General features: G+C 42.7%; 1 protein-coding gene across 1 annotated transcript; it reads right to left on the bottom strand.

Annotated features, from left to right (window-relative positions):
* Positions 1-1827: 1827 nt before the first annotated feature.
* Positions 1828-23746, bottom strand: RIC3 (RIC3 acetylcholine receptor chaperone). Its single transcript, XM_063398057.1, has 6 exons — positions 23569-23746; positions 17700-17923; positions 17052-17130; positions 15473-15566; positions 10693-10838; positions 1828-9594 (listed from the first exon to the last, which is right to left on the bottom strand). The coding sequence occupies exons 1-6, from the start codon at positions 23696-23698 to the stop codon at positions 9110-9112; spliced, it is 1158 nt and encodes a 385-aa protein (XP_063254127.1). The 5' UTR covers positions 23699-23746; the 3' UTR covers positions 1828-9109.
* Between the last annotated feature and the right edge of the window lie 1944 nt (positions 23747-25690).

The following is a 25690-nucleotide window of genomic DNA, read 5'->3' as shown; positions in this document are numbered from 1 at the left end:
TTTTCCTAAGTAAAAAAAAAACCAAACAATGAGGCTCTATTTCATTCCCAATTGTATTTAGTTGGGGATCAGTGTTTTACTATGTAGGCTGAAAAGAAATTCTGTCTACTGTTAATTCTAACTTCTGTTTTAAAGTAGGGCTGCAGCAGTGATGTGTACTCTTACAAGATTTCTCACAGTGTCATCTCAAAAAGTTGATTGTGGGATTAGCTCTAACTGAAGAATTCTCAAGAGTTATTGAGTCCAGTGACAATATGACAAGGTTTTTGTTGGTTTTCTTTTCTTTCCAAAAAAAAGCCAAGTCCCTGTTTTCAAAAGCACTGTTTATTCTGTCTTTTGGACTACACCGCACAAGCCCACCAGGTTGAATTCCTATTTGGTATCACTTCAAATACTTTCTGGCAGGTGATAGATGCTTTTCAGCTTAGTAATCTGTATCACAGGAATTCCTTGTTTTGCTTTAAGTTCCTTGGTTTTGTTTTTTTTTCCACCCCATCTATAACCTTCTTTTCTTTCAAAAGGTGTGCAGGCTTTTCCATATAGGGACACTTTAGAACACTAAGTCAGTGAAAGCTCTATAAAGTCAATATCTGTGAATTAAAGCGTGTTAAATCCCTGTGTATATGTTCTCATTTTGAAATAAGGTGGCATTCAATTCTGGTTGCATAATCTTCCACCTGGGTATTCATCAAGTTGGGCAGTTCAAGGTCGTTGAGGAATTTTAAAGTGCTGAACAGGTTTCTGACCAAGCCCTGGTGGAAATGTAAAAGGGATTCACCCCTCTGCACTCTTGGGGTGGCACTTAGCAGTTACTGTACCACATTTTTTGGCTTCTTGAACTGTACCTCAAAGCTCAGCACCTGCACAGTAGAGGCCACATTTCCCAAGTCCTGTTTTCCTACTGCAGTAGTTTTCAGCACTCTCTGATTTATTGCCACCTGTATGATGAATTTAAACTTCCTGACAACAGTGAGCTTTCTACTTGGGATTCTGAGGTGCCAGGATGCTTTACTAGTGTAGCAGAGCTTGATTCTAGGAGCGTGATGTAAATGATGCCCATAGAACTAGGGTGATTTTACCCATCAGAGGGTATGCTTGTTTCTCAGAAAATAATCTTCCTTTCTCTTTTTCTTCCTCATTTCTATCTGCCTGGATCTGGAGGATGAGAGCCCCTCTTAGCATTCATGCAAGCCATGTCAGAAAAGCACACGCAGCGGGTTTATCACAGAGCAATGAAGCTCTCGCATGCTCACTGTCACCCTGCTCTGTCACAGTGCATGTTTGTCCCCATGTGCTGTCCCCTACCTTCTGTGTCTGTCACCAGTCAGAGGACACGGCTGCAGAGATGTGCATGGAAGCTTAGCAGAGAAAATGCTGAACCGAAGCCATTAAATTACAGCTCTCCCAATCCTGAAGAAAGAGCTCCTCCTGAAGGCAAAACCTGGGACCTGTGGCTCTTTAAGTTACTTGAACTCGTGTTTGCATTGCCTTTCAGAAGAGATCACCTTTTTGTTACACTTGCACTATTTTGAGCCCTGTGCCCAGAAAAAGGCAGCACAGAATCCAAGGAGTGCAGCTGCAGAGCAGCAAACCAAAGCACGACCAAGCTCCGTTTGCAGATGTGAGGAGGTCCAGCATGCAGGCCGGGCAGTGGGATGTGCTGGGAATGGCAGGAGGGGAGTTCCTGCCAGAGGATGGGCAGACTGCTCAGCTCTGCTTAGAGGGAGTCATGGATTTCAGTGGTCAGTGACAGGCTGATGGTCACTGCTTGTGTTATGGTATATTGGTAAGAACTCTGCCCATACCATTTGTTTCTCAGCTGAACTGCTCAACTTCTGTACAGATTTCTTCATGGTGTCTTTTTTCACCCATTTATTTCTGTGTCAGGCCTAATCCCAAGCCTGCTGGTGTAACCAATGCTTCTTTCTAACTTCTGTTGTGTCTCCATAATGCCACACTTGTGTGTCCCTGACAGAGCCCTCATGTCTTCTTGTCTTTGTTTAAATGTGAGCTTAACTGGATCACAAAAATTGGGCATTTCTGGCATGAACACTTCAGAAAATTGCATTTGGAAGGCAGGACAGTTTGCTCTTACATACACCCCATAAAGACTTGTTGGCATTCAGAGGGGGGATCTTGAATATCTGTTGGTGAAAAATGCCCACCTTTTCCATTAAATGTGCTGCCAAATTCAGTGATGTCATTACTGCAACTCCACAGAGCATTTAGAAAAACAAAACCTTGCCCATGATTTAAGGGATAAAATAGGGTGGAACTGAATCTGCACGAGAACTAGCAAATCACACAGGGAGTTACCCTAAGAAACAAGGCCTGCAAGAAACAAACCTCTTACAGTGGCTTACTGAAAAACAGGTATGAAAAAGACAAATATTGGAGTTTTAATAATTTTTATTATCCTAAAATTGCAAACATCTTTTCTGGTGATTGAAACTAATTTTATGTCAAATTAAAATCTTGTGCTCAGTGATAGGAAAATCAGGTCTCTGACAGTTGTATGCAAAGTAAAAAGGGGACATATATATATATATATATGCATCCAGAAGGATTGTCAGTATTAAGTGTGGAATGGGTTTAGTTTATGACTTTCCCAACATTTTCCAGGTTGAGATGTGCAAACGTTTGTGCACACACACATATAAATATGGATACAGTCTTAAGAAAACTCCTTTGGTAAGATCTTCTTTGCCCTCTCTTCTAAGTGACAGGATAAACCATGACATTAATTTGCCTTGGGGTTAATAATTGCAAAGTATCTCTAAAAGAGTCAGTTATTTGAAACCTCTTTAAAAATCATTTTGAGCAAGTGATCCTTTTTTCTCTTGAAAAGATTACAAAGAGTTGTTCTCTCTCATGCTCTCCATGTAAGTATCTATTCCAGAGAACCATCTGCTTTTTCTTTGAGCTAATTTTTCAGTTTCAGATCCACGCAGGGAGCCAATCTCTCCCCCATGATCAGAAGACCGGGGCTTTTGTTTCTCCTTTCTGAACAATTTCTTATACTCAAGAGCAGGGAAACAAAACAAAACGTCTGTGGAGAATATTTTGTAATTTGTTGCACCTCTAGAAGTATCTCAGAAAGTACATACTCTAGAGGTGGTTCATTAGTGATGGTTCCTAGTAGCCACTGAGCTGATTTTGTACTTTCCAACACTGTCTTCATCCAACTAATGACAGTCTGAAAGATCCAGTGTTTGGGAGCAGCTGTAGGAATACCCATTTCGAATATGTTGAGACTATATATCTGCCTGTAAAGAAAAATAACCTTCGTTTCTGACTTGTTTACTTAAACTTCAAGGAGTAGAAAATGTGCGACATGAATGTTTCTGTTCCTAGAAAATGAAAAAGCAAATTAAATATTTTTATTTTTATTTTTTTTAATTCCCACAGTAAACATTTTCTGATTCATCTTCTTGCCTTTCTTAAATAAATCCATGTTATGCAGTAGAATTTGCATATGTTATGGTCTATATTTTCTTTACATGTGGGGTTTTAAAGAATGGAGTATATCAAATATATCAAATTTGACAAAAAATTATCTAATCACGAGAATTAACATTTAACCAGACATGTTTTTGCACCACAGCTGTAACATATCAGGCTTCTTTGCACACAAGACTATCTTGGCCTGTTTCGAATAGCCAAGCATCTCCCTTTTTGTTCAGACTTTAGAAAGTTTTAGATAAACCTGCAAGAATGTGCTTTTGCAAATTAAAATTTTAAAAGAAACTTTTTGGTATTCTGGAGTAAATGTATTTATTTACCAGTATGTGCAATGACTGATTTTTGTATTCTCACATAATTTACCTGGTGTGTGTCATAGAGGCTCCGGTGTTTGTGAATACAGAACACTGTGCAGAAATATTAAACTTAATTTATTTGAAACAACAATGTCTTTCCCTACCCAAGGTCAGAAATACCTCAATAAATTACTTCCACTGGATATGAAGTTATTTAACATAAGGAGTTTCCAATGCCATTTAAACTGTATTTTTACAAATTCCTCTGTCAGGAGCAATATAGTCTGGGTAATCTTGTACTTGGGCAGGTGTTTAATCCCAGCGGAGAGAAGGGGTGGTCTCTGAGCACTATCTAAGCCATCCCAGGAAGATCACTGAGAAAAAGGAGAGGTATCTATTTGCTCTTTAGGAACCTGTGCCCCCCCCAAAACTGATGAAGCTCCAAAGCTGAGAAAAATCACTTGACTAGACCAACCTTTCCAGCTGTGTTTGGGATGCTCAGTCTGATTCATTTGCTTTGAAATACATGGTCAGTATAAAACCATTGATATACAGATTATTTTGCAACTCTTACCTGGTTTCTCTTCCCTGGTGCTTGTGGTACATAAGGTTAAAAACATAGTATTTTATTATTTTTTATTAGAATGTGCAAGTAAATATTATTTAAATAGAAGATTATTGCACTAGATTGTTCTGTGTTCTCAAAGGTAAGTATAGTTTTTAAGATTAAAATGAAAAATCCAAGATATGGACACTAATTGCTAATGCAAAGAGTTAGGTCATAAACTTCTACGGTATTTATCTGTTTTCCAAATACCATTCGATAACCAAAGCTCTTTAGATTATTTTGGGGGGCAGCAGTGATCTTACTTTTTGGGTTTTTTCTGATCCCATGGAGTGTCTGAAACAATCTGTAACCACTCTCAAATATCCAGGGAGAACTAAGCCCATTTGTGGGTTTTAAAATCTAGTTGTGTGATGATATTTCATTTTAACAACGCATGTGCTATTTCTTTTAGCTTTAACAAAAAATACAGCCATTTCATGTGCCAGGCAAACATCACAAGTAAAGAAGCATGTGCTTTTAAAGAGCCTGACTGCTTCTAGTGGTCATCCACTTGAGCTTCTATGACTTTTTCTCAAATTCTAGCTTTGCTGAGGTTCTGGCCTATGATTTAGATTTACTTATTTAATCAAAGTTCTCTGAGAATCTTGATTTTGATCAGCTAAACTCTCCTTCAAATTATGAGTGTTCCCTATAGAAATGAGCAGTTAATAGTTGTGAAAGCTGGAGACACATATTTGATGGTCCTTTTTAAAAATGCTCCTCTAAATAGACATTTCTGTTTCAGAGGAAGGAAAGCTGAGGCAAAGGGCAAAAAGGAAATATTATTCAAACAGGAGGAATCTCAGTTTGAAGGCTGCTAGTGAGCTGCTACAGGAGGCAAGGCTGGCTACATTCAGAGAGCACTTACTGGTCCCTGGGGAGGGGCTGCCAAGGCCATTGACACCTCAGGGATGAGCTCTTGAGGCTCTCTGACACCTTGCTGCAAAGAAACGGGAAGCTTTTATCTCTGTCACAGGTGGTAAAAGTAGCCCTAACAACGCCTAAGGTGTAAGGGATTAGAGCCCTTGCAAGGCAGATGTAAAAGGGGAGTTCAGCTCCTTTTTTTTTCCAAGTAAAAAGGGGGGTTCAAGTCCTTCTTAGTGCTTGAAACAATGGGAAACAGACCTGGCATTGAAAAAGGGACCCCTTTGGCTGAGATTCTGCAAACTTGGGAGAAACTGGTACAGCATAATTATTCTAGGAGCACAATATAACACTGTGCCAAGAGGATTGACTCACTCCCACCTGGAGAACGATGGCCATCACGAGGAGCTCCCGATCAACACCAATCCACTTTCCTGTGATGATGTCTGCCTGGCAGATTCCCAGATGATGGGGATTATTGGTATGTTTGGAACAATTGCGCGTGGCAGCGGTGGTGGTGAGGGCAGTGGGAGGGCCAGACCCATAATTCAGGGATACAGATACTCTGGGGGCTGGGCTGGTGGGATTGGCATGAAACAGGGCTGGGGGGTGACTCTGGATGTGGCACAGGCCCTTCCCATGGGACACTGCCTTGGGCACTCCACTCACACCCCATCCCAGCACCAAGGGCCAGATGTGAGCAGTTCTGTGGGGGTAGCCCCAGGCCAGCACCCCACCTTGACAGGCACCCAGCATCTGGTTTGCAGCTGGTGCAGACTAGGGGAATCCAATTTATTTCATTAAAGCAGAGTGTCCCAGAGGCCATGGTGGATACTGATGCAGTGGAATGCCTGCCCTGTTCTGGGTTTCTGTCTCAGTGTCACAGCTCGGTGACACACAGGGAGCACTCACCAGTCTGTGACAATCCAGGGAAAGGGTGTCAGCCTCACACTGGGCTGTGCCTGTATCCACAGCAGGGCTCCAGCACATCTCCTACCATTTCCTTGGAAAGGCTGGGGAATGGTGTAAGGGCTTTGGCTGAACACTGGGATGACGCTGACACTAGACCAGATTGGTCAAAGCCCCAGCCAACCAGACCTTGAATGTTGACAAGGATGGGACATCCACACTTTCACTGGGTCACCTGCTCCACATCCTACCATCGTGACTGGAGGCAGCTCCCTCAGCCTGCCCTGGTTTGCTGTGGGTCCCAATTCCTCACCATCTCTGAGGCCTATACCCCACACATCAATACCCTTCCAGGACTGTGGAGAGCAAGAGGGGACAGAGGAATCCGTAGGCACTCACCAAATCCCAAAAAAGAGAAGAAGAAAGAACTTTTGCTGTTATTTTTTGGTTTATTGGTTTGGTTTTTAAAATGTTTTTCCCAACATTGAAAGGAACTTCCTATGAAGCAGCTAGAAGGGAACTCCATGTGAAGGCCAGCTTTTCTTCCTGGCTGAATTGCCATCTGCTGGTTCTCCAAGGAAGCAGCTCTCTTGCTGCTTCTTGGCTTGGTCTGCTAATATTCTTTATGCAAAGCTGACTTCACTTGTCCATCAGGGATTGTTTTTGTCCTCAGACTGAAGCAATCCCACCTCCAGACCCCAGGAACCTCAGTGGCCCTCCTGGGGATAACTCCTGTCACCTCAGCATAGTAGCCTGGTGAAAGCCAGGTCAATTCATGTCCTTTCCCTGTGGCTCAGAGCAGAGGAGCTCCAGGAAGGGTGGGGTAGGGGATGAGAAGGAAGGGCTCATATAATGCATGGCAATCAACAAATGATTGTTGATGCCAGGAGATGGAATGGGTGAGCCAGTAGGACAGGCCCCGTGTGGAGGCTGGGACTCCATAAGATTCCCTAGCATGTTTGCAAAGAAGAAATTCCTAGGGCTCCACGCCTTCATTATGATAACTTTTACTCTGTTTAAAAAAACTAGTCTCAAATTGTTTGATGTTATAGCCTAAAAAACCCCAGGACATAAGGTGGCATCAATAAAACAGGATGTGGACATGGAACTGGATAGTTTCTAAAAAACACCTCCTGCTTAAGGGGTCACGGGAGCACAAGTGCTGTCACTAAAGTAGCAAATAAGGAGGACGACAGCATTTTCATGCTTGTCATGTTGCTTATTTTTCAGTCAGGCAGGTACGGACTTTGAGCCGCCAGAATTCCTTGAGGCATACGCTGGATGTCGTCCCTCGCGTGTTGGCCATGGCTCTCACGGTGCTAGGGCTGATGCTCCTCCTTCTCCTCTTTCCCCTCCTCCTCCTCCGGCACCGTCGATTGCCATTTTTCAGGCCCAGGGAAAGTGCCTCCCTCTTTGGCCGCTGCTGGATGTGTCTCAGTGCTGTCCCATGCAAAGGTGGGTCACCCAGCTGACTGCTCCAGTGGCTCCCTGGCAGGCCAATGTCCCTGGGCTGGCACAGAGCCACGCTCTGCATGGCCATGACCAGGGAACTGAGGGCAGTGGCACTCATGGCACAGGGGTGATTTTGTTCCTCCTCTTCCGCGGCCTCCTCCACGCACATGCCTTCCTCTTCAGCCATCACTGCAAGGGGCCCTGCTGCTGTCCCTTACAAAGGTGAGCTGCCATCTGCCTCACTCCTCTGGCTTTTCTTCCTCCCAGGCATTCATCAAGGGCCCCAGAGCTGGGTAGACAGTGGGGCAGCTGCAGAGGGCCCTGCTTCTATAGTGCCAGAGCACTCAGGGGACTGGTGATCTCACAAACAGCCACTGTGACTGGGACATGAGTGTAGCCCAATACATTGGGTTATGGTGGGCTTGAAAAGTGCCCAGATATGGGAGAAGCAGGAGGGTCATAGGACCCTTTCCTGGAGCCCATCCCACCTGCCATGCCACTTGCACGACAAAGGCTGTCCTTTGGGCACAGGGACCACCTGCCACCTCTCCTCAGGAGCCCTTGGCTCCAGCACTCTCCTCATCCCATACCAGAGGTTGCCTCAACATGAACCTGGCAACAATATTCCAAGAGCATAAAAACCACACAAGTTTCCAGGAAGAAGGAAAAGCCTACTTGCTACCACCTTCAGTCTGAGGATTCCCCTCGTGCTGTTCTCTCCTTTACAGACAAAACTTAACACTGCTTTTTTGATTTTAATCTCTAGGGATACTTTTAGTGCTCTCACACATTGTGGTCCACTTCCTGCAATCATCTGGGAGTTTCACCACAGCTAAGGCAAAGTTAAAGCACAACTCACAGAGCTCCAGTCTTGCTCACACAAGTAACACAACATGGATTAGGCTACTGTTCCAACAACATGGAATAACAGGGAAAAGGGCTGTAGGGTAGCACAGGAGCTTTGTGGATTGTAGTGACAGCAGTTTCTCAAGCAAGAAATGTCATTGCAAGAGCAATGACACAGAGACTCATGTGTGACGATGATCTGCTCTGCTGACCAGTTAACACTGAGCTAAAAGAAGGCATATTTTGTCCTTCAGCATCCCAGTAAACTCATGTATATATAAGGATTTGATCAACTCTCCTAACTGGTAGCACACGGATATTTTTGAAAAAGTCAGAAGAGACATTTGGTTAACTCTGGGATCACAAAGGGCAAAACCAAGGATGGGTCCTTCAGAATTGAAAAGGAATGAGTCACAAATATCTGCTCCAACATACAAGGCTTCAAAAATCAAGGACAAAGCACTGTTGGCAGCATCATGCTAACCCACGACAAGTGCATGAAAGAGGGCATTGGCTTCCAGTTCAGGCAGATAATGTGACTGGTACCACAAGAATGCAATAGGTACAGGGAGATGAACACAGAGAAGTCCTCACTGGGAGGAAGAAAACACACATGGATAACAGTTTATGACCTCTCTCTTTACCATCCATATAGCATACACTGATGTCACTATCAATCAAGTACTTTGGTGTTGCGCTTCCTCAGTGTGCCTGTCTCCTCTAAATCCCTGACTTTTTGCTTTTCCAGTGCTGCATTTTCATTTTCTGACTCCACAGACAGGTCCTCTTGGCTTGTCTCCTCTACTTCACTGCAGCTCTCAGAGTGGAATCCAGCATTCTCTGCTATGACAGCAGGATCATCATCACAGCAACAGCAGCACTCCCCAGTGCTCTGGCTGGCAGGAAGGTCACTCTTCTCCCTGACGAGAGTTACATCATCCTTTTTCTGCATTAAATCCTGACGACCCATTCCCGTGGTGAGATCACTTAGCAGGGTTTCATTATAAGGATACTCCTCATCTTCCATGCCCTCCATTCTTTCTGCCAGCTCTTCTGGAGAGGGCTGGCTCAGGTCAGGGTAATCCACAAGGATTGTGTCCTGTTTGCGCTTGAAGCAATCGGAGTTATCGTAGACAGGATAGGTCTCTTCTGGATAACCTTAGGAATAAAGGGATATGCAGCTTGGAGCATTACCAGCATTTAAAAGTAGTCCTGACCTCAGTGGTGGATGCGAGTTGGCCAGGACAGTTGTTCTTTTCTACCGGCAGTGCAAGTGTCAACTCTTTAATGCCATGTACACATCACAGGATTAAATCCATGGCAAGAATGTGCAAAGCATGTCTTCTTGGGAGATGATGAAAAAAAATTCACTTACTTTTAGGGAGCCAGGATATCAACCCTGACTTTCAGGAGTGACAGTTGAGCTTTGCTGGAAGCTATTGGGACTAACAGGTAAAAATGGTGTGTCTTAGATCTTTAAATGGATCCTTCTTTTTTTTCTGCCTACAGATTGACTGATACACGGTTTGAACATTTGCTATAAACAGCATTACTTCAAAAGTTGAAAAAACAGATACATCAATGACTTTGTGCGTTTCATTTTAGAAATAGCATCATAAACTTGACTTTATGAACAGAGCTCAAGGCCACTGTTTATGCTTTATGTTTTGGATCATTTTTGAAATGTTTTGGATCATTCTTTGCTTTTAAAAAGCAAGAAATTAAGTCTGCTTTTAACATTATTATACAGAGCAGGTCAACTAAGGTATCTTGAAAACACATTTATGTAGCAGGTAAACACCAAGGAATGGAAAGGACATTAAAATAAATAGTTTTTAAAATACTTCCTGGAGCTGACTTTTACAACATTGGAGCTAACAAGGAGTGACTAATCAAAAGTAAAAACTGTAAGTTATCTAAAACATACTGATTCTGATTTCCAAGGGTTTTATGATCGGCTCCAAAGCAGCCAAGCCCCAGCAGCAGATGGAGCATATGTGACTATTCATATGCCTCTTTGGGCAGCAGATAGCACAGTGTTTACACTAAAAGAAATGTTGGATACCTCAAAGTCTATTTTTTTCTGTTATGGTTGGGGAAAACAAAAAAGCCAAGCAACCTCTTGCGAAGTTTTCAACACTGGCTTCTTGAAAAGAAGGATAAAGTTAACCAAAACTTTGAAAGAATCTGGAACTGTGAGTAATCTTTATCCAATTTTCCTTGTAAGGATATTGGTAAGAAAGGCTCTCGCTTTACCTTCCCAGTCTGCCATGTAAGGAGCTTCCTCAGCTTCTTTCTCAGGAGAGATGTCATCTATGAATTTTCCTTCTTTCATAACTCTAGTAATCTCTCGGAGCTGTTGAAGTAACATTTTTTCCTGATCTGTTGTAACATTTTGAGTCCTGCCAGAAAATATCAGACACCAGAACTTAGTCCACTGTTATTGCAAGCTATGAAAAGAGTTTGAACCTAACTGTTTGGTCCATGCCAGCAGCACAGTTTGGAGAAACCTACTGAGGAGTGTGTGGTCTGCCCTTCTGCTGGATATAGTTTATCCCTTTATCCAAAATGCCTTCTATTTAAACATGTAAAGGGAGGCAGGTAAAGCCAATGTGAGAGCAAGGTGAAAGTGGCATGCAAAAACAGAGTTACAGTACAAAAGACACTACAGAAATTTCTTGCCTTTAAAAGTGTGTTAGCTAAGAATTAGGATGCAGTACCTTGTTTGAAGTATTATAAGGAAATTAAATTCTGAATCTGTGTTACATGTGTAGCTTGTGAGGCTAATCAAAATTTCTCAGTCATAAGTCTTAAGATTCTAAAATCTCTCAGTATGACCATTAAATTTGCAAGTTGGACAGATCATCCTGTCATTATAGACAGTCAACAATGCAGCCTGCTGGGGAGGTGAGAGGGGAGAAACAGGAAGGAAGACTGAAGAATGGAAAGAAAGTGTTACACTTAACTGTAACTTGCCCTTTAGAATTAGAGGGAGAGGACTCAGATTTTTATCAGATTGAAAGCAAACTTTTTACTGTTTCTACACTGCTGGATCTAGTAACTATTACTGCTTACGTAATAAAACCATCGCTGTGACAAGAATGCCTCCAACAGATAAGATCATGTAGTCATTACATGTTAGTTTCTCTGAAAAGAAAAAAGGCTTCTAAAAATCTTATGGACAAAAAGGTAGTATTTGGAGAGGGGTGCTCTGCAGTCTGCTAACTCAGTAGGCCAGAATGAGAAAGACACTGCTGCCACCAGGGGTGACCATGGTTCTGACCAATGGTGCTTGTTTCATCTTGAGTTTAAAATTATGATTAAGTCATTCTTGAGCAGTAATGCCAGTTCCAGCCACTCCTCTGGCACTCTTTTGGATCTGTGTTTCAGTCAGGAGCTGTTGCCCTCAGTTACTTCAAAGGGTGGCCCCTGGCATGCATGGAATGCTGAACTGTAGGGGGTATGTGAGGTCAGACATATGATCTCTGGTGATCTCTGGTCTGGAGAGCACACAGACAGATAATCTCTAAGAGTAGATTCACTGTGTAGGCTGCTCAGCAAATCGTAGGAAAGATATGGGAAGAGAGGAGCTAGAAGCAGGTTTTGGTTTTAGGTGGTTAATATCTATGTAAACCTCATTTTAGTTATCAGAATTCTAATAAGTTTGCAATGTCCTTCAGGTTTTCCTCTTACCAGCTGCTGGGACTGGAGCAGCACTCCAAGAGGTACTTTGTGCCACTCTGCCCACATGGGAATGATGGTGACACAATGGCTACTCCACTATGGGCAGTAAAGTCACACTGGTTTAAAGTAAGATCAGCATCCTCCTGCAGGCTGGTGGTGGAAGTGCTGATCCTGAGCTGGATTTTGTGCACAGCTGCAAGGACAGGTGTCTGTAACTGAACATACCTCAGGAGCTGGTTTGATTAGCACCTACCTAGATTAAACTGCTCCACTGAGACCACGAGGCAAAACACCACTTTTCTGCATTTCCACCAAGGAGCACCTTGCCCCACAGTTTGAAAAGCTGATAGCCCAACACTATACCTAGGTTGCACTGATTCCCCCTAAGCTGTGGTGGCAATCTGTCCCACAAACAACTGAAGGTGTGAGGCAGCATCTTCCCAAAAGCCTGGTTTATGCAGATGTGGAATCTGAGATGTGAATGAAGAAGCCCACAAAAAGGAATGGCTTCATCAGCCTTTGACCAAAGATGTGACAGAATTGCTGAACTAATCCTCCTTTTACAGACAAAGCTGTAACCATTTTGAATATGTATCACTTGGCTGAAGACAGAGAGGCCTATCTCTTTAGCACATTGGGCAGATAAGCTAGCTCAGATAACAGGATCAATCGATGCAGCTGCATCACCGTGGCATTTCATACAGAAAAATTCCTAATATGTAGAATAGTCTCATTAGAAAACACTCCTGTCTTATTGCAACACAAGGGCTCTGCATTTCAGAGTATTCCTCCTCCAAATACCTTAGTTAAAAGGCAAATTTCCCTGCAGAGGGGAGAAACTAAAGCCCATGTGTTATTTTGACTTCATTTAAGGCCTCTGGGAAGACTTACTGTAGGTTGCTGGCAGTGTGTAAGACATCTGGCTGCCTGCACATGGGAGATTTACCAGGATATAATGCACTTAGGAATACTAAGAGGATAACAAATGCAGAAGGTTTACAGTGCAAGAAAAGGTCATTATTTTTGGTCTCTGTATTTGTAGCTCCAACACAATTATTGTTCATATTGGCAATACTTAAACTTTGTAGAGTCCCAAAGAGTTCAACTAACAGGTAAAGGTTCCTTATTCTTACTCTGAGATTAGAACATTTCCTGAAGAGCCATCATGACTGCAGGGAAAATAATCTAAATAATCTAATGGCATCTCAGACATGTTAAGTGGTATTTTTTTAGCTTTGTGATCCTAAAGTAATCACTACCAAAATGCAGCTACATCCCAAAAATGGCACCTCGCAGAGCCTCTCACTCTTCCATATCACCTTTGCTCAGTTTATGATAAAAAGGAAGTTTTTCCAGTTGACAGCCTGCTAAACAGGACTTTAAAAACAGGTAGGTGATCTGCATTATTTCTACCTAACTACCAGAAATAGAAATTTTTGGTTGCATTATTGAGGACCTGGGCAGGCAGATCTTTCTTCCTCTTGCTTTCTTTACCTTTCTTCTCATTCTTCCTACAACATGTCAGGCCTTATTAAAAGTACTTGTACTTTTTGATACTTTTGCATTTCTGGAAGGTTGTTTCTCTACATAATGGTGTAGCAATTCCAACTGGTATGCTCGTTTGCAAGGAGGTCTCAGTTGGTTTGGAGGTTGGTCTTCAAACCTCATTAAAAATAAAGAAATCCAAGTTTCTGGTTGCTGCTTTCTACAACACAGGCTGGCTGTTGCTTTGCCATACCTGGTGTAAAGGCCTATGGTCTCACCTGGGGTCTTAGCTAAATTTGATACCAGTTATTTCTGTCTCTGACTTTTCTGTGTAAGGGTTTCTGTTTAACTGCAGATCCATAGATAAAGCTCAAGTAATTTTTACTCTCTTACTCTTTCCTTTTTATTTATCTATCAATATCCAGATTGAATAAGCCTAGTACTCTAACTACACTTTCTAACCATGGGTTATTTTAATAGATTTATCCAGTACTAGTGAAATTATTGAGTAGATTAAGAAAGCTTCAAAGTGTTTGAAAACAGCTATTTGCTCCATCAAGAGGTGCCTTTCCCCTCCTCTTCAGAGGCAACATGCAAAATTCTTCATTAGATTCAGATTCTCATTTCCCCTGAGACCTTTAGACCCATCTATATAAATAGTTTGGTTGAACAAAGAAGGGAAGTTCTACTAAATAGAGGCTTTGGGCCAATAACACAGAGTAGAACAAATACTGGATCAGACCCTAAACCAATTTTCTCAGGATAAAAAGTATTCTATCCTGAGAATCAACACAATATCTGGGCAGGTCATAAGCCTATTTCTGTCAGCTTAGAAGTACATGTAGGGCATTGTGTCAGCTCTCCAGAACAGAGATGAGTAGCAGTCAAAGCAGGATCCTTCTGCTCCACTAACAAAACCAGGGCAGTTTAGGGGCTCTCCCACTGGAACCTGGCTGAACATAGGCAAGTTGGGCACCTTGTCTGCCCGAGACAGTACAGGGCACAGCACAAAGCAGGCAAAACTGCACCCAAAGAGTGGTTTGAGGCATAAATGAACAAAATGTGCATGTTCAGCACAGAATTCAAACAGGCCTTGGCTGATCCAGACAAAGTTAACATGATTTACAACGAGAACAGCTTTCATTTTTTGCCTTCAGATTTATGGCATTTCAGTTTTCACACTGCAGTTATGCAGTATCCTATTGATCTGTCCTTTTTACTCCTTACAAAAAACAAAGACTTGCTTCCAGTGTTTCTTTATAACACAGACTGGTGATATCAGATTTGTAGGAAACATTAATAAACATAATAAAATTTGGAATGCTGAGTTTACAATCCTTTGTCTTTTACAGTTAGAAGCAAATGCATAAATTTAGAGTGGAACTAAGTTATGTAATCAGATTATTATACAGTTCTGCCTTAAAGAAAAATGTTATGGTTATTCTAACAGGAATTTACATAGATTATAACAGCATTTCAATTTAGGAAAATAATCCATAGAACTAGAAAAGAATAATTCAGGATATTATTTTGGTTACATAAAACAGGCTGGTTTATGTACTTTAAATGTAGATGGTTTCTCTTCTGTTTACATATACCTGCCATTTTCTTCACGCACTGTACAAAGTGGGGAGATAGGGATAATTGCTTTTCTGGTTAAGGAAAACGAAGCTGGAAAAAAATTATTTATTTTATATATAGCTACTGAAAAAAGAAAAACTGTCGAACAAGAATTGGGATGTGTAAAATCAAAATTCTATAATTTGAAGTAGCGATAAAAATGCTATTTTAATATAGATTATGCAAAAAAGTTTAATTTCTAATCAGAGTAGAACCTCTCCTTAAAATACTTTAATTTGAAACACACCTGTCATTCATGGGTCCTACTCTGTTGATTAATTTTTCCATTGCTTCTTCTGTCTCTCTCAGTCTTTCCTGGAGTTGAGTGAGCTCATAGTCAGCTGTAAAACAAACAACAAAACAAAACAAAATCCTAAGATCTGTCAGTAGGAGCCTTGAAAATGTATCCCTGTCCCATTATCACAGGTAGCAAATGCTGTACCAAACCAAACTGGCTGTGAGGAAATGAAAAGATTTAGCTTAAAGCATTCTACCTATTTCTTCTGGCCTAAGAAGGTAGAGAATATTACCAACTTTACACCCATTTAATCAGCACGAAGGGACAATGGAAATTCAGCCTAGCAGGAATGGAGAAATCCATCAATATCTCACTTTTAGAAAGATCTCTAGCCTGCACAGATTGTCCTTACTTAATGCAACTTGATGTAATTATTTTGCATGTCTGAGACTTTAAAAAAAGAGGAAGGGGAATTGGTAAAGAGAAGGGAAGTTACTTCCTCCAAGTCACTGTGTAAGTGGTGACTCAGTCTTCAAGTTCCTAATCCAGTCACCTGACCCCCACTTTGCTACAGCATGCCACAAATGCTTTAGGAATATAAATGAAGAGCTCTAGAAAAAGATAGAATAATTTTCACCGTTAGCTCTTTGGGATATAATGATGGCAAAGTTAACTTACTGCAAAGTTTCTTTCTCTCATTAAGCATCAGAGGAAAAAAAAATACAATTACCATTGCTAATACATTGCCCAAAACTGCCAGGCACAATGCAGTACGAGTGCACTGGAGACACAATCTACAGCACTGAGTACATTAGGTATTCCTAATATGTGCATTAATGTCAAGAAAATTACAGCTATGTTAAGAGAATTACCTTCCTGTTACCGCTTCCTAATAAGCCCTAAGGACTTTGCCTTCCTATTACAGTTTAGTCAGCTAAACACAATACGTTTAAATGCTGTAATGGTAACTACTCTTCCAATTTTCAATAGTAACCTTATTAATTTATCTAATAAGTGCATACAAATACTTGAATCTATCTCACCAATGTTTAGGTAAAATCAAATTAACATTTCAGAATACTATTTGCTCTCTTTATTGCATGCATGAAAACACTGCATTGCAAAAAAGGGACAAAATAGGGAAATGCCTGATAATGGCTAAGAATTCACCAATTCAAAAAAATTAAACTAGCTTTCATGGTATCTTTCTATGCTCTTACTAGACTATTAGGGATTATACAATAATTATAGCTGGACATCCTATTATCCATTTTTAATCATTAGTGACACAGCTGTTCAGCAAATCCATGCAGTTAATTCAGCAAACCTCATGAAAAGCCATCCATTCCAGAGGGGTTTGGTATCAGGCTGCTATCACAGCTTCATGGGCTGAATGAGATTAGAAAGTGACAGTGCAGTAATTTTTTTCAACTCTAGCTCATTCCAACACTGAAGATTCTGGCTTAGTTTTTTGGAGGTTTTTTTCAGGAGGGAACATCAGCTTTACAGTGCACCCAGAACCTGAAGAACCCTGTTGAAGCATTACAGAGTCAACAGCTACACAGATACAACGCAGAGCCATACTCACTGATTTTCCTCTTCATGTTCCCAGGTGTAGCAGTGGGGCATTTCCGCTCTGCAGGAGTAGTTCTTCCCTTGGAAGCCAGCTGATGAGGACAAGAACATGGCCCTTCTATGAGTTATAACAATAGTAACAGACAAGCCCCAGAGGCAATGGAAAAAAATACAGAAAACTGAAATATGCCAGAAGGCAGCCACAGAAAAGCACACCCAGCAGCAAAACCATGAAAAATGCCTGGAAGATTCTGTCAGCTGAAAACTCCTATCAGAGTCTTGGAACAAATAACGTGACACGCATAGTACACATAACGTGTAGCCACATACAACAGGGAAAAGAATACTACATGTATATTCAAAATTAATCTAACATTGCTCTAAACATGCACATTTTCCAGGGGAAAAAAAATCCTTAAAAAATTTTAAGAGGTCTGAGGCCAATACAGGATCAGAGAAATCCTTCCCTGCATTCTTAGCTACAGTCTTTGCAACAGCAAAATCCACAGGATACTCCAGTCTTTTGACCACCAGGCAAAGGTGCAGCATAAGCATCTTTTTGAGCACAGCTGAAATGGAACAAGGTACTGACAAGACAGTATTATTTTTTTCTAAGTTTTTTGAGTTATTTCCCTGACTTTTCAATTTATGATAGTCTTACCTTAAATAAAATGTACAGAATATATAAGAAGATGCCAAATCCATATATAGGGATAATCTGTCCCACAAGACCTCTTCCATTTCCACCACTGCTTCCACTACCACCTCCACCTGCCTTGGCTTTGGCAAGTGCTTCAGTAAGGTGAGACTTTGGAAAATGAGGGACTGCTCGGCCATCAGGAGTGGCGTGGGAATGCATCCTCGGTGGAAAGTGACTGAGCTTCCCTGCAAAAAAACACACAATGATCATTTCCCTTCTATTATCTTCCACCCTTTTACATGTAGCGTAAACCTGCAGCAGGTGCAAGTGACCTATTTTCTCTGCTTGAAAATTCACCACCACTGATGAATAAGTAACTTGTTGAACTAAGTCTGTAAACTCAATCCTCAGTCTCTTGTGATGTGCAGTGCTAGGAGTTAGGTTTTACTTAAAACCATTTACTCCTAGCATTTTACTCCTACACAATTAGTAGTAGAATCACAATTAAAATCTCTTGATTTCATGCAGAGAAAGAGCTGGCAGGGCAATTAACAACACATGGATTTTAATAGGTGTGTTCTTGTCTGAATACCCAAGAGATCAGCATCTCCAGCGGTATGAGATGCCAGATTCCTACTTGTTTCTCTCCTCAAGATCCCTCAGCAACATACCAGTTTTCCACTGTGAGCCTAATCTTTCAGTAGTGTCCAAAGGCATTTAATATATAAATGTATTAATGTCCAAACCATTATCCACCTAACACCCTGACACACGGCTGCGGTGTTTGCCCAGCATAGATATTTGGATATTGCCATAAGAAATAGTATTTTATCTGATTTTACCAAGCGAGTAATGAAAGATTAAGAAAAGTAGTGTTGCTCAAGCTGTTCTACTTAAAAAGGTCTAAGGTAAAGCAGTGTGAGAAAGGAGATTGAACATAGCCCAGGACATATTATCTTTGGCATTTTAGAGGGAAAAAATTTAGAGGTTTCTAACCTTTCTGGGCAGAGCTAATTTAACACAAGAAAGGAGAGCAAGCACAAATGGAAGTACAGATGCCAGAGTAAGACTGCAGAGAGCCTGAAATGGTGCTGCAAATGATTTCACATAACTGAAGGGCGCAAGAACCTAAATAAATTTAAGCTCATGCATTATTCTGTTTTCCTGCTGCCATCAATTCAACAGTTTTGCTGTGAAATTCACTACCTGACTCCTCTGTGTTGACATCCTGCTTTCCCATCTCCATATCCAGCTTGGACATGGCCCTGCACTCCCTTCCACTGACTAGTGTTGAGCTGAGTTACTCAGCTACTCTGCCATGGAATCTGGTGGTGGGAGGCGCTGGATGGAAGCACCAGAGATGGGGACTGCCAGACTGGGCTGCAGCTCCCTGATCCCAGCTGGAAAACTCCCCTTCCCTGGCACACATGGCCTGGACGCTGCTGCCTGGTGCTGGGACAGGCTGCCTGTGCTTGCAGAAAGAAAATAAAAAACAGGTTTGAAGCAGCACTGCAAATAACTGACTTTACTTCTGTGAGTACGCAGCTGCAAATACTTTTATGAGACACAAGAGAAAAATTCAATTAACATTTGGTCTTGCTAGGAAACACCATCATAGGCAGCTAAATTCCTGAGCACAGAAAATTGCAGTAAACACTTACTAGGAAGTGATATCAATAATTCATGAAGTTCCACTATTAAAAACATATTTTTCTTGTAGATGATAGCACGTATTCCATGAGTTCTTTAGTGTAACTGCCAAGGTACACTACCACTGACCAAACCCACTCTCAGATTAGTCTAATTTCGAGGAAGCTGTTATCGTGCACTTAAATTTTAGTGAATTATTCAAAGTCTGTGATGGAAAGCATAGCATCTTATTTACAAGAAAGTCCCCCTGCTCCAGCAGCAATGCCCTGTAGCAGTCGGTCACTGTGGAAACGAGTGTGATGTCGTGCAGAGAGCAGCATCACTAAGGTGGGGATGAAGCAGCAGGGTAGGTAAACATTTATAAAATGTCTTATGCAAATATTATTTATTTTTTAAAAATTAAGACATTAAGAAAGCAGAAAATAATTGACAAAGGTGAAACTGTATTTAAAGTGAATAGTTTTCTAAATTATCCACAAGGCTTCGTTTGTGCTTTAAAAAATTCAATTAAATTAAATATAATCAGGCCAAGAGGACAGACACTAGACATTTCACTATCAAGATAATTTTAAAGGGAAATTTCATGGCTCCTATTTCTAAATCTATCCTGTTGATTTTATACTTCTATAGTTATTTTCTTAATAAAGAATACTATCTTCCACAGTTTTTTATTGTGAAGAACTCATGCAAATTACACAGGAAACTGAGGGCAACTTGAAAGCAACATATGCACAAAGCTCTTAACACACAGTATATAAATGGCAAATGTTAACGATCTGGGGGCACTGTGACTTGAAAAAGATTCCACACTTCCAGGGCAAAACAAACCACTTTCAAATGGAGACAATAACATACTCTCCATCAAGAAAATCAAGTGACACTTGAGGAGCACAGCAGGACATGTGTTGGGTCCTTGTTTGCTGCCCTATCCAGCTGCAAGTGGGGATGTTGTGTACTTCAACAGGACATTTTCCTGTTGCGGGAGTGCTGTGGGAAGAGCACGAACTCCTGTTACCTTTGGAGGGTGCCAATGTGCTGCTCTGCTTTTGAAACATTTCTCAACTCCCCTGTGACAGCCCAAGGGCTGCCTTTGTGAAGATTGACTGCTGAGTGTAACTCCCACCAACCACACCCCACCCGGCTTTGCAGTCTTTTCATCTAGGTTTTATCCTGCACATTTAATAATTTTGTCAGTTTTAATGTTTCAAATCAATGCTGCAAACCAGCTACAGGGCAAGTAGAGCATGTTTTGTTTAACCCGGTCCCTTCAACAGCTTAGTGTCCAAAAATGAAATTAAGCCCCAGCAAACATTTGTGTTGTTTAAAAGGCTGTAGTTTCTGAATGTAGATAAAGTCCTTAATGGCATTCTCACATGAGAATGACTGTGAGGTTTTTAATCTTGTAACAATATTAACATTCAACTGGAAAGAAGCAAATTTTAAAAACTGTATTTACACACAGTGAATACAACAACCAACCAGATTATGATACTCAGACCATATGAGCATCTCTTTTTCATGAAAGCTGCTGTGTGTTCTACTTAATGGGTTTTAGGAATTGCTACTGAATCCAACTCAACTATTCATAAAGTTATTTAGACTTACGTTACTGTACTATTCAGCAACTCTTAGTCTAGGTAATATGTCTCTCTGGCACATCATTTTCCTCAGGACACCAGCAGGCAACTGATGTGTGCATTGCACAAATTCAAGTTGAACGGGGGGGTTACCTGAACTGTCATATATTTTTTTGTAAAGCTGATGCCACTTGATTGTAAGAAAGCAGAGTCTGCTGCTGTCACGGAGTTGTTAGGTTTATCTGAAATTACTAACTTTGAGAGTAGCTTTACAAAATGCATGGCATATAATTATGAACACTAGACTTAAAATGTGCTTTTAAACGGCTAGTGGGTCCCCTTTTTGCTCCTCTTTAACAAAAGATAAACATTCTAATGCCTGTCTATGCAGTCAACAAGGAATGTGATACAAACACAGTAAGTTCTTTAACTAAGCCTTGTCATATACATGAATTTATTACTGTGAAAAAGAACAAAATTCCTCTCTGGAAGATAATATTAACTTCTATAGATCAATGCTCACTATTTTCCTGAAAGAGACCTCTGAAAATTACTTTATTAGAGAAAGTTCCATTCCCATGCCTAAAGCCTGTTTTGATAAAAAACCTTCTGGTAACGTTGAGTTCTAACAGTACTAAACTTTAAGCATGTTTTATTCAGAGACATTTTGCCCCCAAGACTACCATAAGCACTTTATTAACTTCAAGAATGACATGATTACCTCAAGCCTCTGAAACTCCTGGCAGGTAACTGCAGTTATCAGTGCACTGAAGAGGACAACTAATGACAGAGATATGAATTGAGTGATTCAATCAAGATTTATTCCTCCAATAAAAGAATAACTTCAGGTGAAATACAGTTTGGTCTACAGAGCAGGTGTAATGAAATCCTTGCTATCAAATTGAAAGTACGGACCATAAACTCTCATCTGAAACTGAGCAGCTGAGGTGAGTAATTCCATCCTCAGCCAAAGACAGGTGCTGGGGTGCAACAGGGGAGCAATGCTGGGGGCCTGTGCTGCATCAGGCACACATGGACTGCTGCTGTCCTGTGATCTCTGCAGGATCGATGGGAAGGATTTACAATATTGAGGATGTAAAGAGTATTTATGTTACCTATTTTAAGCATTTAACTGTAGCTGTGATTAAGACACCCTATCCCAGCACTGCTTAGAGCCAGCTGTGCTAGAACAGGGACGAACATCATTCAGTCGACAGATGGCACCGAAAATAATTGGAGGACACATTTGTTGTTGCGTTTTTCAAAACTAGTTTTTCTGTCAGATCAACCTGCAGCCAAAGAAAGGAGCACCACAACATTAACTGACAACTGCTTAAGACTACATTGCTGTGAGAAAATGGTGTGTCACATTCTATCATCTGGTACCACTGTGAGATCAGCTGGGAGCTGTGCAGAGGCAGAAGTTAATGGGGAGCCAGGTACCAACCTCGCAGAGCATCTGCTCCCATCCCTGCTTCAGGCACTGACTCACAGTCACCTGTGCTGGCTGCTGGGCCTTTATGGTTTCAGTGTGAGGAGATCCTGCAATGGAACTACACACCTGCAGATCTACAGTGCTGACCAACCTCTTTTTAAGTTCTTAAAGACCAGAAATACACATGGTAACCATGAAATGGTTGTTGTGGTAAAGAAATCCTGTCTTTGGCTTCAACATAACACTGTTTTAGCAGTAACCTCAGCCTGAAGGTCCTTAGAAAACCTTGAAATTAAATACTAAATGAAATCCATGTCACTGAAGAGCGCAGACATGGAAGAACCAGGCTGCTGGAAGGATGCACAAGACACAGTCACTGAACAAGTCCCTGTGGGACAGCATCCTGAAGAACTTGTAAGTTCTCTGTGCTCCCACCAGCCTCACCTCTGGCTTGCCGGCAGCCCTGGACAAAACTCCCTCTCTGCCAAGACTAGGGGTTATGATACCAGCTACTCCTGTGAAGTGACTCGGGCAAAAATAACCCCTGCAGTCAAAGGCAATGGGCATTAAAAGGATGGAGATGCTTGTATAAAGCCATTCCTTGAGAACTTAAAGATGAGGACATGCAGAATGAGAGGGCAGGCACGAAGGACTGGGGGGCTGCATGGACAGGACGTCAGCGGAAAATAAGCCACCACGTGGACACAGCATCATGAAAATCTGGTGCATGAAAACAAAAGTTTAAAACTCTGGCACAGGAAACTGAACAATGAAGACGATTCAAATGAGTTTTTATTTCGTATGCAACAATAAAATCAGTCCATACACAAAATAACAAAATAATAAAGGGATGTATTGCAATGAAAAAGAAAACAAAACAAACGAAAAAAGTGGAATGAATATGCCACTTTTCGGGAAGCTTTAATACCCCGCACTTAAATAAAATTATATTGTGAGGTTTTTAAACTACTTTAAAAAACCCCAGAAAACAGATCACAGGGGTAACCACGAACGAATCCTCCGGCACTGCACACGTCACTAAGGGATGAGCACGGGGCAGACAGGCGCCAAGGGGGAACTACGCTATGTTTCCATACCGGGCGGCGGAGCTCCCGGCCCCTCACGGAGCGCCCACAGCCCGCCCGCCCCGGGCTCACCCCGAGCGGGACCGCGGCGTCCCGGGCAGGGGGGGACAGCGGGGGGGCGGCGGCGAGGAGCGGCCTCTTACCCTCGGGCGGCGCGGCGCCGGGCTCCTGCCTGCCGCCGGCCCGGGGCAGGAGGGTGCGCGGCAGCAGGAGCGACACGCAGAGCACCAGGCACGACACGGCGGCCACCCGGCAGCACGTCCAGGCCGCCATGGCGCGGAGCGGCGCAGGCGCGCGCAGGCGCGGCCAGCGCCCGAGGGGAGCGCGGGGGGGGCCGCTGGAGAGCGCCTGGGGGACGTGCTGGGAACACCTCGGGAATGCCTTGGGAATGCCGTGGGAATGACTTGGGAATGCCTTGGGAACGCCTTGGGAACGCCTTGGGAACGTGCTGGGATCGCAGCGCCTTCCTGTCCATGTCCAACAGCCCTGGGCCTCGGACAGGCCGCACGGGGGCGGAGGGGACACGGGGCTCCCTTTTCCTCCTTCCACTGCCTGAAGGGGGCCCGCAAGAAAGATGGATAAGGGCTTTTTACGCAGTGACAGGACCCAGGGGGAATGGCTTCAAACTGAAAGACGTGGCTTAGATAGCTGAGATGAGATATGCAAGATGTAATCTACTATCTTTGCAAACAAACAGGTCCACGGGTGAAGGAAGGTATGGGTGTAGACGTCTTTGAAAAGGGTCTTAATGTCTGTACTGACTTTGGACAGACTTTTTGACTTTTGTTGCAAAGCCGAGACAGCTCCTGACACAGACATGGGAATGCACAAGCCCCAGCTTCTGAACTTTGGGGTAAAACAGTAGGTTTAAGGAGGGATTATGCAGCGGGTGGCTCGGGAAAGCTGTGCCTTCCTGGTACCTCAGCCGATGGGGAAGGGAAAAGGGTAACATGCAGCCAGGAATTAGGATAAAAGGAGGCTATGCCTTACAAAATGGACAGGAAGAAAACCCCGTGGGTGTGCTCCAGTGGGTTCTCTCAAGTTATTATTTGAATAAAGTTGCCAGGGTCCTCTGTGTCTTTTTTTAGACTTTCCTGTTTGTGGATTTTCTTGACGACTGGGGCCTTGGCCCGGGATGGTTTGGGTCCAGCAGGCAGTCAGAGGAGCTGGGTGCCTCACCCATTGCAGGCGACCAGCTCGGGTTGCCGAGACTGTCCAGGAGACAGAGGAGAGGCAGACCGGGGGGCTGGTGAAGGGGTCTGCAGGGAGAGGCAGTGGATACAGCTCTGGGGAGTAAAACATGGCAGGACACCCAGGGTGGGCAGCAAGGGAAAGTCAAAAAATGGGTCTAGACTATAGGGGTGACAATCCCAAACTACCTCTGAAGGGTCCTTTGGGACGATGAGATGGTTTGCACATTCTCGCAGAGGTGGTTAAGGACAGGAATGTGCACCCCAAGAGGATGCATGAAGAGGCACTGAGAAAGGGTCTCAGCAATATGGTGTTGGTTTGGGAAGGATTGGTTGAAGGGGAGTGCGGAGAAATGTGGTTAAGGCAAATAGCAGCAGGAGGCTATGTGATAAGGAATCTTCAAAATCTGCAGTTCTAATACAGTGAGTGGCTTTCTTTTGTATTCCCAGCTTCCAGGAGAGGGAAAATAAGGAGGTGTTGTTTGTACACCCCACCCCTCCCCAGGCCATTATGGAGCCAGGGTGGAGGATTTGGGTTTGTCCACTTACTACCCTGAGGGCCTGGACGGGTGTGCTGGGGGTGTCTGGGCACTGCAGCTGGATGGGGACTGACTCTGGGATACGGTGGGTGGTGAGGAGGGTGAGCACAAGGAAGAGGAGAATGGAATATCTGGGAAATGCAGATTGTACATGGAAAGATTAGGGTTTTCTTTCAAAGATTTTGTTTGGGTCACTGAAGAAACGAGTGATTCTGAGCTGTGGGAGAATGAGCACTCACAGCCAGTAGGTGGAAGGGCAGAATAAGTCTCTGGATGAACTGGTTAAAAGAGATGAAAGAAGAGATTATGACGAAAAGGTAAAGGCACAGGCAAGAAGAATGGCAGTTTTTACAACCCCCAACAGGAAAAAGTGCTGGGAGCCCCAGGAGCTAAGGGAAGGGGGCGGTTTCCAGGACAATGATTGGGAAGGAATGAAACATTAGACATGGATTGTTAAGGTGTCAGGATCTGCTATCATAATTTGAATTTTATGGCAAAGGGGAAACAGTTGTTCAAATGTTCTTTTCATAAGTGGG

The sequence above is a fragment of the Prinia subflava genome, chromosome 5 (assembly GCF_021018805.1).
Source record: "Prinia subflava isolate CZ2003 ecotype Zambia chromosome 5, Cam_Psub_1.2, whole genome shotgun sequence".
In the NCBI taxonomy this organism is placed as follows: Eukaryota; Metazoa; Chordata; class Aves; order Passeriformes; family Cisticolidae; genus Prinia; species Prinia subflava.
This window is presented reverse-complemented; position numbering and strand designations above follow the sequence as displayed.

Bases quoted from the DNA above. Each gene is read 5' to 3' on its own strand.
- RIC3 (XM_063398057.1), bottom strand. From the start codon at position 23,698: ATGGCGGCCTGGACGTGCTGCCGGGTGGCCGCCGTGTCGTGCCTGGTG. The intron at 17,131-17,699 runs GTAAGACTATCA...TGTCCTCATCAG, and splicing joins TTCTGTACATTTTATTTAAG to CTGGCTTCCAAGGGAAGAAC. The intron at 10,839-15,472 runs GTGTGTTTCAAA...ATTTTCTGGCAG, and splicing joins GTAGGACCCATGAATGACAG to GACTCAAAATGTTACAACAG.